The sequence below is a fragment of the Oncorhynchus keta genome, chromosome 22 (assembly GCF_023373465.1).
Source record: "Oncorhynchus keta strain PuntledgeMale-10-30-2019 chromosome 22, Oket_V2, whole genome shotgun sequence".
Lineage (NCBI taxonomy): Eukaryota > Metazoa > Chordata > Actinopteri > Salmoniformes > Salmonidae > Oncorhynchus > Oncorhynchus keta.
In genome coordinates, this window is record NC_068442.1 from 9,994,770 (window position 1) to 10,006,780 (window position 12,011).

General features: G+C 43.0%; 1 protein-coding gene across 14 annotated transcripts in view; it reads left to right on the plus strand.

Moving 5' to 3' along the window:
- The window catches only part of LOC118401019 (F-actin-monooxygenase mical2b-like), a 90,829-nt gene that overhangs the window by 40,736 nt on the left and 38,082 nt on the right, over positions 1 to 12,011 (plus strand). For all 14 annotated transcript variants that reach the window (XM_035798138.2, XM_035798139.2, XM_035798142.2 and 11 more), the window contains exons 9-12: positions 2,729 to 2,844; positions 3,693 to 3,819; positions 10,161 to 10,251; positions 10,881 to 11,028. In XM_035798138.2, coding sequence (XP_035654031.1) covers positions 2,729 to 2,844; positions 3,693 to 3,819; positions 10,161 to 10,251; positions 10,881 to 11,028 — 482 coding nt within the window. The remainder of the gene's footprint in view (positions 1 to 2,728; positions 2,845 to 3,692; positions 3,820 to 10,160; positions 10,252 to 10,880; positions 11,029 to 12,011) is intronic.

Below are 12,011 nucleotides of genomic sequence, written 5' to 3' on the forward strand. Positions count from 1 at the left end.
TGCCTGGTGGGTTCCTTGATAAGTTGTGAGATTGAGAGCATCGAGTTTAGATTGTAGGACTGCCGGGGTGTTAAGTATTTCCCAGTTTAGGTCACCTAACAGAACGAACTCTGAAGATAGATGTGGGGCAATCAATTCACATATGGTGTCCAGGGCACAGCTGGGAGCTGAGGGGGGTATATAACAGGTGGCAACAGTGAGACTTGTTTTTGTAGAGATTCATTTTTAAAATTAGAAGCTCGAACTCTTTGGGCATAGACCAAGGTATGACAACTCTGCAGGCTATCTCTACAGTAGATTGCAACTCCTCCCTCTGGCAGTTCTATCTTGATGGAAAATGTTGTAGTTGCAGATGGAAATCTCAATTTTTGGTGGCCTTCCTGAGCCAGGATTCAGACACGGCAAGGACATCAGGGTTGGCGGAGTAAAACAAACTTGGCGAGGAGGCTTCTGATTTTAACATGTATGAAACCAAGGCTTTTTCGGTTACAGAAGTCAACAAATGAGTGCCTAGGAACACGCAGGGCCTGGGTTAACCTCCACATCACCCGGGGAACGGAGGAGGGTACGGCTAACTGCTATCAACTGGTTGTCTAGTGCGTTGGGGACAGAGAATAAAAGGAGCAGATTTCTGGGCGTGGTAGAATAGATTCAGGGTGTAATGTACAGACTGTACGGGTATAGTGGATTTAAACCCAGGCACCGAGTGATGAGGTTGCATCTCTGGAAGGGTTAGTTATGCTGGGTGAGGTCACCACATGTGTGGGAGGTGGGACAAAGGAGGTATCTAAGGCATGTTGAGTGAGACTAGGGGCTCCGCAGTAAACTACGACAATAACTATCCTAAACAACAGTGTACAAGGCATATTGACATTTGAGAGAGACAAAGCGAGGCATAAAGCAATCACAGGTGTTGATTGGGAGAGCTAGCTAAGGCAACAACGGGTAAGACAACCGCTAATCAGCGAAGATGACAACTGGTACAATGGTGATGAATGGGCAGAGACAATACAAAACATGTAAAAAAAAATGGCAGCCCCCCCCCCTGTGTACATCTAAATGCAGTATGTGCCACTTTCTTCTGGACCAACTGCAATTTACCCATGGCCCTCTGCCACACATGACCACACAACTGGGCAGTAGTCCAACAAAACTAGCACCTGTCTGGTCGACTGATGTCAAAGCAGAGCAACTCCTTAACATTGTCACGAACGGCTCTCATAGTACGCAACAAAAAGGTGATATGTGGTGATAATAAATATATTTTTGTTATTCTTTAACTGAGAAAATGTAAATACAATTAACAGTTGTGTGTGTGTGTGTGTGTTCAGTACTCCATCGTAAGTGTGTGGTTGCGTGCAGAAATGTGATGAGGGGTGAAAGCAAACAACCAAAAACTAAGTTTGTCTGCATGGAGAGAGTCTCCCCAATGAATGGGGAAGAGGTGTATTTATCTCAGACATACCCGGGCCCAGGTGTGTCCCATATCGCTGACGACCCTCCCAGCTCCGCTTGCCGACATCCTAATAAGGAAAACAAGAGTCAAGACAAAGTATACGGCAGACAGAGTGGGAGGGTCATCACATGGACAGACCTCTAACCCATTTCAGCAACCGAGTCTATGTTTTGACCATGACAGCTTACTCTTTTTATTTCTTTAAAAAAAAAACTATTTTATTTAACTAGACAAGTCAGTTAAAAACAAATTCTTATTTTCAATGACGGCCTAGGAACGGGGCAGAATAACAGATGTGTACCTCGATAACCACGTTATTCAATATTACATCCTAAATTAGGCTTAGCATTGAGTGAGTGATTTGTCCCAAAAACTGTTTTTAGTTTTTTATATATATATAGCACCAGCCTATTGCTAGTTACCATTCGAAAACTGACTGAAGCTCTGTTAAGTGTTAGTTATTTATTTTTATTGTCGTAGCTGACGTGTTTACTTTTGAGTCGTTAGCGTTCATTGAAACACAAGCTTTATTCAAGGACATTGGAAAGTCATTAGTAATAACAGAAAACAATTCCCCAAGCCGGCTGCCCTGTGGTACACTACAGAAAACCCTCTGTGTTCTATTAGATCGGTAACTCTCAATCCATAAGGCAGATGATGCAAATCCATAACACAAGTCATTTTTTTTCAGCAATAGTTTATGATCAATGATATCAAAAGCTGCACTGACGTCTAACAAAACGGCTCCCAAAATATTCTTACTATCAATTTCTTTCAGCCAATCATCAGTCATTTGTGTCAGTGCTGAGCGTGTTGAGTGCCCTTCTCTATAAGCATGCTGAAAGTCCGTTGTAAAATAACTTTTTGGTCAAACACGATTATTTTCAAAACATTTGCTAAGCCCTGGTAACAGGCTGATTGGTCAGCTATTTGAACCATTAAAGGGTGCTCTGCTATTCTTGGGCAGCGGAATGACCTTTGCCTCCCTCCAGGTCTGAGGGCACACACCGTCTTCTAGGCTTAAATTGAACATGTGGCAAACTGAAGTCACAATGTATTCTGCTACCAACCTCACTAATTTAGCATCCAGGTTGTTAGTACTAGGTGGCTTGTCATCTCTTCTTACAGTAGATCAGATGAGCATTGTTCTTCCCTCACATATCCCTTTAGGCAGTTTGAGAACATTTCTAGCTTGCTTGATGTCGCTGAACAATCAATGTGTCCTGCTTTGTATGCGTGTAGTGTGTTGACCCATGTTCTCTCTGTCTATAGCCCTTCTGGCCCACGGGGACAGGCTGTGCTAGAGGGTTCCTGGCTGCCTTTGACACGGTGTGGATGGTGAGGGGCTGGGCGCAGGGCAAGACCCATCTGGAGATCCTGGCAGAAAGGTACAGTAGGCTGTAGATGTTTACATTTGAGATTCTAATGACTGCTTCCTGTGTAGCGCAGCGGTCACTACAGACCCGGGTTCGATCCCAGGCTGTGTCACAGCTGGCCGTGACCGGGAGACCCATGAGGCGGCGCACAATTTGGCCCAGCATCGTCCGGGTTAGGGGAGGGTTTAGCCGGCCGTGATTTCCTTGTACCATCATGCTCTAGCGACTCTTTGTGGTTGACTTCGGCCGCCTGCGGGGCTGACTTCGGCCGCCTGCGGGGCTGACTTCGGCCGCCTGCGGGGCTGACTTCGGCCGCCTGCGGGGCTGACTTCGGCCGCCTGCGGGGCTGACTTCGGCCGCCTGCGGGGCTGACTTCGGCCGCCTGCGGGGCTGACTTCGGCCGCCTGCGGGGCTGACTTCGGCTGCCTGCTGGACGGTCTTTCCTCCATGTTGGTGCGGCTGGCTTCCGGGTTAAGTGAGCAGTGTGTCAAGAAGTAGGATCGACCTTCGCCTCTTCCGAGTCGTAAGGGAGTTGCAGCGATGGGACAAGACTGTAACTTCCAATAGGATATCACGAAATTGAGGAGAAAAAGGGGTAAAAGTAATAAAAAAATATATATATTATATTGACATTTTCTTAATCCAGGTTAGAGACCGGTTCCAGTCACTTTGGAAAACATTGCTATCAGCTGTCTACATTCAAATTATGATTAGATCCATATTGCTACATGCTAGAAACGTTTGGTTATCCTATTAGTGGAAGTGATGGTGATTTTGTGTTTGTCCCACAGTATGACAGGTAATCTGTTGCTCTGGTTTTAACAGAAAATGAATGACTTCATCTCATGACATGTTTGTAGGGAGGGCCTCTACAGGCTATTACCCCAAACAACGACAGAGAACATCTCAAAGAACTTTGATCAGTACACCATAGACCCGGTAACACGGTACCCTAACCTCAACTCCAGCTGTGTCAAGCCACATCAGGTTCGTCTGAGATGGAGAATACCTCACATTTACATTTTAAACAGATAAATTGTGTTGTCCTATTTACAGTGTATTCAGACCCCCTGACTTTTTCCACATTCTGTTATGTTACAGCCTTATTCTAAAATGGATTAAATTCACCCCCCCATTAATCTACACAATACCCCATAAAGAAAAAGGTTTTTAGAAATGTTTGCAATTTTTTTATATATATAAAAATAAAAAAAAATGTATTTACATAAGTATTAAAACCCTTTGCTATGAGACTTTAAACGTATCTTCGGTGCGTCCTGTTTCCATTGATCATCCTTGATGTTTTTACAACTTGATTGGTGTCCACCTGTGGGAAATTCAATTGTTTGGACATGATTTGGTAAGGAAAGGGACACTGCTTATGCTCTGACATGCACTGTCAACTAAGTCATGAGGTCGAAGGAATTGTCTGTAAAGCTCTGAGACAGGATGTCGCAGCACAGATCTGGGGAAGGATACAAAAAAAATATGCAGCATTGAAGGTCCCCAAGAACACAGTGGCTTCGTTAATCTTAAATGGAAGAAGTTTGAAACCATAAAGACTCTACCAAGAGCTGTCCGCCCTGCCAAACTGAGCAATCGGGGGAGTAGGGCCTTGGTCAGGGAGGCGACCAGGAACCTGCGGGTCACTGACAGAGCTCCAGAGTTCCTTAGTGGAGATGCGAGAACCTTCCAAAAGGACAACCATCTCTGCAGCATGCCACCAATCAGGCCTTTGTGGAGTGGCCAGATGAAAGCCGCTCCTCAGTAGTTTCCCATAAGACACCTAAAGAAACAAGATTCTCTGGTCTGATGAAACTAAGATTGAACTATTTGGCCTAAATGCCAAACATCACGTCTGGCACCATCCCTAAGGTGAAGCATGGTGGTTGGGATGTTTTTCAGTGGTATGGACTGGGAGACTAGTCAGGATCGAGGGAAAGATGACCAGAGCAAATTACAGACCGGTCCTTGATGAAATCCTGATCCAGAGGGTTCAGGACCTCAGACTGGGGTGAAGGTTTACCTTTGTCCAGGACAATGACCCCAAGCACACAGCCAAGCAACGCAGGAGTGGCTTCGGGACAAGTCTCTGAATGTCTTTGAGTGGCCCAGCCAGAGCCTGAACTTAACTTTATCGAACATCTCTGGAGAGATGTGAAAATAGCTGTGCAGCAACGCTCCCCATTCAACCTGACAGAGCTTGAGGGAATCTGCAGAGATGAATGGGAGAAACTCCCCCAATACATTATTTATTTAACCAGGCAAGTCAGTTAAGAACATATTCTTATTTTCAATGACGGCCTGGGAACACTGCCTGTTCAGGGGCAGAACGACAGATTTGTACCTTGTCAGCTCGGGGGTTTGAACTCGCAACCTTCCGGTTACTAGTCAAACGCTCTAACCACTAGGCTACGCTGCCGCCCCAAAGCTTGAACCGTCATACCGAAGAAGACTCGAGGCTGTAATCGCTGCCAAAGGTGCTTCAGCAAAGTACTGAATAAAGGGTCTGAATATTTATGTAAATGTGGTATTTCTGTTTTTTATTTTGAATAAGTTTATAATTTCTAAACTGGTTTTGTCATTATGGGGTATATAGATTGCTAACAAAAAATGTCAAGTTAATCAATTTTAGTATAAGGCTGTAAAGTAACAAAATGTGGAAAAAGTCAAGGGGTCTGAATACTTTCCGAATGCACTCTTTAACAGTTGACAATTAACCCATTCATATCCATTGCAGAAATGTTATTTATTTTAGTCTAGTTTATTTGATTCTTGTTCTCTCTGCTTCCTAATGGACAAATCTGAAGACATTTTAAAATCGGCCAAAGAATTTGTCTACAGTGAGTTTTTTTTATTTTATATTGTACTATATTTAGTCTTTGGACACATGGGGTTACTGTTTTTTTTTTTACACATTTCATGAATCGTGTGGCAGGTTCATTAAATACAGTTGAAGTTGGAAGTTTACATACACCTTAGCCAAATACATTTAAATTCAGTTTTTCACAATTCCTGACATTTAATCCTAGTCAACATTCACTGTCTTAGGTCAGTTAGGATCACCACTTTATTTTAAGAATGTGAAATGTCAGAATAATAGTAGTGATTTATTTCAGTTTTTATTTCTTTCATCACATTCACAGTGGGTCAGAAGTTTACATACACTCAATTAGTATTTGGTAACATTGCCTTTAAATTGTTTAACTTAGGTCAAACGTCTCGGGTAGCCTTCCACAAGCTTCTCACAATAAGTTGGGTGCATTTTGGCCCATTCCTCCTGACAAAGATGGTGTAACTAGGTCAGGTTTGTGGGCCTTGCTCGCACATGCCTTTTCAGTTCCGCCCACAAATGTTCTATAGGATTGAGGTCAGGGCTTTGTGATGGCCACTCCAATACCTTAACTTTGTTATCCTTAAGCCATTTTGCCACAACTTTGGAAGTATGCTTGGGTTTATTGTCCATTTGGAGACTCATTTGCAACCAAGCTTTAACTTCCTGACTGTCTTGAGATGTTGCTTCAATATATCCACATAATTGTCCATCCTCATGGTGCCATCTATTTTGTGAAGAGCACCAGTCCCTCCTGCAGCAAAGCACCCCCACAACATGACGCTGCCACCCCCGTGCTTCACGGTTGGGATGGTGTTCTTCAGCTTGCAAGCGTCCCCCTTTTTCCTCCAAACATAACGATGGTTATAATGGCCAAACAGTTCTATTTTTGTTTCATCAGACCAGAGGACATTTCTCCAAAAAGTATGATCTTTGTCCCCATGTGCAATTGCAAACCGTAGTCTGGCATTTTATGGCGGTTTTGGAGCAGTGGCTTCTTCCTTGCTGAGCGGCCTTTCAGGTTATGTCGATATTGGGCTCGTTTTACTGTGGATGTAGTGACTTTTGTACCTATTTGCTCCAGCATCTTCACAAGATCCTTTGCTGCTGTTCTGGAATTGATTTGCACTATTCGCACCAAAGTACATTCATCTCTAGGAGACAGAACGCGTCTCCTTCCTGAGCGGTAGGACGGCTGCGTGGTCCCATGGTGTTTATACTTGCATACTATTGTTTGTACAGATGAATGTGGTACCTTCAGGCGTTTGGAAATTGCTCCCAAGGATGAACCAGACTTGTGGAGGTCTACAAATTTTTTTCTGAGGTCTTGGAATGTTCCAAGCTGTTTAAAGGCACAGTAAACTTGGTGTATGTAAAAAAAATACTTGTGGCATGCACAAAATAGATGTCCTAACCGACTTTCCAGAACTATAGTTTGATAACAAGACATTTGTGGAGTGGTTGAAAAAACAAGTTTTAATGACTCCAGCCTAAGCGTATGTAAACTTCCGACTCCAACTGTAGTACCTGTCAGGTACAGTCTCAACGTCAACTGTGAAAAGGCGACTCCGCGATGCTGGCCTTCTAGGCAGAGTTCCTCTGTCTATTGTCTAATCTTTTATTTTCATTGGCCAGTCTGAGATATGGCTTTTTCTTTGCAACTCTGCCTGGAACGCCAGGATCCCGGCGTCACCTCTTCACTGTTGCCGTTGAGACTGGTGTTTTGCAGGTGCTATTTAATGAAGCTGCCAGTTGAGGACTTGTGAGGTGTCTGTTTCTCAAGCTCGACACTAATGTACTTGTCCTCTTGCTCAGTTGTGCACCGGGGCCTCCCACTCCTCTTTCTATTCTGCTTAGAGCCAGTTTGCTCTGTTCTGTGAAGGGAGTTGTACACAGCGTTATATGAGATCTTCAGTTTCTTGGCAATTTCTCGCATGGAATAGCCTTCATTTTTCAGAACAGGAATAGACTGAGGATTTTCACAAGTAAGTTATTTGTTTCTGGTCATTTTGAGCCTGTAATCAAACCCACAAATGCTCAGGCTCCAGATACTCAACTAGTCTAAAGGTCTTTTTTTTACATTTATTGCTGTTTTAATCAGCACCACAGTTTTCAGCTGTGCTAACATAATTGCAAAAGGGTTTTCTAATGATCAATTGGCCTTAGCTAACACAACGTGCCGTTGGAACACAGGAGTGATGGTTGCTGATAATGGGCCTCTGTACGTCTATTTAGATATTCCATAAAAAAATCAGCTGTTTCCAGCTACAATAGTCATTTACAACATTAACAATGTCCACACGGTTTCTGATCAATTTGATGTTATTTTAATGGACAAAAAATGTGCTTTTCTTTCCAAATCCAAGGACAATTCTAAGTGACCCCAAGCTTGTGTGTGGTTGTGTACACACACTACAGAAGATATCCCTATTCGGTAAAAGACCAAGTCCATATTATGGCAAGAACGGCTCAAATAAGCAAAGAAAAATGACATTCCTTTATTACTTGAAGACTGGAAGGTCAGTCAATGTGGCAAATTTAAAGAACTTTCTTCAAGTGCGGCCTCAAACCATCAAGCGCTATGATGAAACTGGCTCTCATGAGGACCGCCACAGGAAAGGAAGACCTGGAGTTACCTCTGCTGCAGAGGATAAGGTCATTAGAGTTACCAGCCTCAGAAATTACAGCCCAAATAAATGCTTTAGAGTTCAAATAACAGACACATCAATGGTTCAGAGAAGACTGAGAATCAGGCTTAATGTCGAATTTCTGCAAAGAAACTATTAATAAGGGACACCAACAAGAAAAGATTTGCTTGGGCCAAGAAACACAAGCAATGGACATTTGACTGGTGGAAATTGGTCCTTTGGTCTTGACTCCAAATGATAGATTTTTGATTCCAACCGCTGTGCCTTTGAGACGTGGTGTGGGTGAACGGATGATCTCTGCATGTGTGCTTCTTACCGTAAAGCATGGAGGAGGTGGTGTGGGGGTGCTTTGCTGGTGACCCTGTCAGTGATTTATTTTTTATTTTTATTTTTTTAATTCAAGGCACACTTAACCAGCATGGCTGCCACAGCATTCTGCAGCCATCCCATCTGGTTTTAGCTTAGTGGGGCTATCATTTGTTTTTCAGCAGGACAGTGACCCAACACACCTCCAGGATGTGTAAGGGCTATTTGACCTTGAGTAGAGGGATGGAATGCTGCATCAGATGACCTGGCCTCCACAGTCCCTCGACCTCAACCAAATTGACATGGTTTGGGATGAGTTGGACCGCAGAATGAAGGAACAGCAGCCAACAAGTGCTCAGCATATGTGGGAACTCCTTCAAGACTGTTGGAAAATATCTCCTCCATGAAGCTGTTTGACTGAATGCCAAGCGTGTGCAAAGCTATCATCAAGGCAAAGGGTGACTACTTTGAACAATCTCAAATATGCAATATATTTTGATTAGTTTAACACTTTGGCTTACTACATAATTCCATGTGTGTTATTTCATAGTTCTGATGTCGTCACTACAATGTAAAACACAGTAAAAATAAATAACCCTTGAATGAGTAGGTGTTCTAAAACTTTTGACTGGTACTGTATATATGGAAACAGGATTGAGTAGATGAAATCCACACGCTGTCATATATTCTGACGTTGATTCCAGAGGCAGTTTGGAACTCTGTAGGGAGTGTTGCAATGGAGGACAGCTGGTTTGACGCATTACGCGCTTCAGGACTCGGTGGTCCCGTTCTGTGAGCTTGTCGCCTACCACTTCGCGGCTGAGCCGTTGTTGCACCTTGAAGTTTCCACTTCACAATAACATTACTTACGCAGTCCCCTTGGGCAGAAATTTGACGAACTGACTTGTTGGAAAGGTGGCATCATATGATGGTGCCACGTTGTAAATCACTGAGCTTTTCCGTAAGGCCATTCTACTGTCAATGTTTGTCTATGGAGATGGCATGGCTGCGTGCTGAATTTTATACACCTGTCAGCAATGAGTGTGGCTGAAATAGCTGAATAACATACTAATGACCATCAGCAGCATCAGAGCTTGGAGAAGCCTAATTACCATGACTAAACGGTCAGGTGGAATTTGACTGCCTTCATGACTCGTGACCACCGGTAATACGGTCACAGCAACAGCCCTAGGTATATACATACACATCTGGACCATTTGTGTCCAATGATAACCCCACGTGTCCAAAGGTATAGTATGATGCAGAATCGGCTATAGTTCACAAACAGTGAGTTTATTTTGAACAGGTGAACAGGTCAAATAACAATATTATATGCTGGTGTCAACACATTGCATTCATTTACACCAAACAGAATTTGTTCTGTGGTGCTTTTTTCATATTTTACTAAATATGGTACAGGGATGTGAATGGGTTAACTTGCTTAACATGTATTGACATTGGCATGCTAAAGAACCGGTTTCACAAAGCAGGTAACTCTAGTTTTAATATTGTAATATACTTCTTATGCCTCTCTCTCACAGGTGCGTCACCTGTTCATAGACGGGCAGCAGGACAATTGTCCTCTGGAGCGGGGTGGACCCACACGTAGTTCTGTCAATCTATCCAGACGAGGTCAGTCTTCACAAACACAAACTGACCACAGTCTGAGACTTGTCATTTCTCAGGCCTGTCATCTCAATGACTAACCTGATGCATCATCCTCTAATTATATTAGACAAGCTCAGACATAGACACCCATGTAGGCCAGGACATAGAAATGCAATTACGGCTGCAGGTCCACCCATTATGGATCATTGACTTGAATGGGAATGTCTGTTCTAGAAATTGTATTTCTACAGGCCAGGAGCTGACCGAGACGGTTTGGATTAGTCAGACGTGCAAGCATTATGGATTAGTGGCTCCTTGTGACGTTCTATTAGTAATCTGATCTGTGTTTGTCCCATAAACTTTCCTCACCTGAGAGTTAATAAAAGGGCTCATCACAGTTACACCCACATGAAACAATGACTGCGGTCACATTACATGAAGCAGGGTCAGACATGCCCAACAAAAGCGTGTGCTGGCCTACACTCCCATACCCTCATACTACTTTTAAAAAGGTATCCATGAAGACGTATTACACTACAGGGATGTGTTGTATTCTCTAGCCACTAGCCAGGTGTATTTATCTTTCTCTGTATGTTTTTATTTGGTGATGGCGTGATTGGATGACTGATTGGTTGGCCCCTCTTCTCCCACAGAGTCTGACATCCGGCCCAGCCGCCTCCTCACCTGGTGTCAGAAGCAGACACAGGGGTACAGGGGTGTGGATGTCACCAATCTCACCTCTTCCTGGAAGAGTGGCCTAGCACTCTGTGCTCTTATACACCGCCTCCGGCCAGACCTCATGTGAGAGCATGCACAGCGCCTTCAGAAAGTATTAATACCCCTTGACTTGTTCCACATTTTGTCGTGTTCCAGCCTGAATTCAAAATTGATTTAAATAGATTATTCCCTCACCCATCTAAACACAATACTCTATAATGGCAAAGTAAAAACATGTTTTTAGAAATGTTAGAAAATTCATTGAAAATTAAATACAACAATATCTCATATACATTAGTATTCACATGCCTGAGTTGATACTTTGTAGAAGTACCTTTGGCAGTGATTACAGCTGTGGTTCTCTCTGGGTAAGTCTCGAACAGCTTTCATCACCTGGATTGTGCAACATTTGCCCATTTTTTTTATTTTTTTTATCATTTTCAAAATTCTTTAAGCTCTGTCAAATTAGTTGATCATTGCTGGACAACTATTTTCAGGTTTTGCCATAGATTTAACTCCAAACTGTAACTCGGCCACTCAGGAATATTCACTGTCTTCTTGGTAAGCAACTCCGGTGTATATTTGGCCTTGTGTTTTAGGTTATTGTCCTGCTGAAAGGTGACTTCATCCCCCAGTGTCTGGTGGAAAGCAGAATTAACCAAATTTTCTTATAGGATGTTTGCCTCCATTCTGATTTTTATTCATTTTCTTCCCTGAAAAACTCCCCAGTCCTTAACGATGACAAGCATACCAATAACATCATGCAGCCACCACTATGCTTGAGAATATGGAGCGTGGTACTCAGTAATGTATTGGATTTTCCCCAAACATATAACACTTTGTTCGGGACAAAAAGTTATTTGCTTTGCACTATTACTTTAGTCATCAGAATATTGTTGTTCTGTACAGCAGGGGTGTCAAACTCATTCTATGGATTTTATTTAATGTTGATTTATTAGGATTCCCATTAGCCGAAGGCCAATGGCGTCAGCTAGTCTTACTGGGGTCCAACACAGCAAAAAATACAATACAGACAAAATACTTTACAATTTACATACATTTTAAAA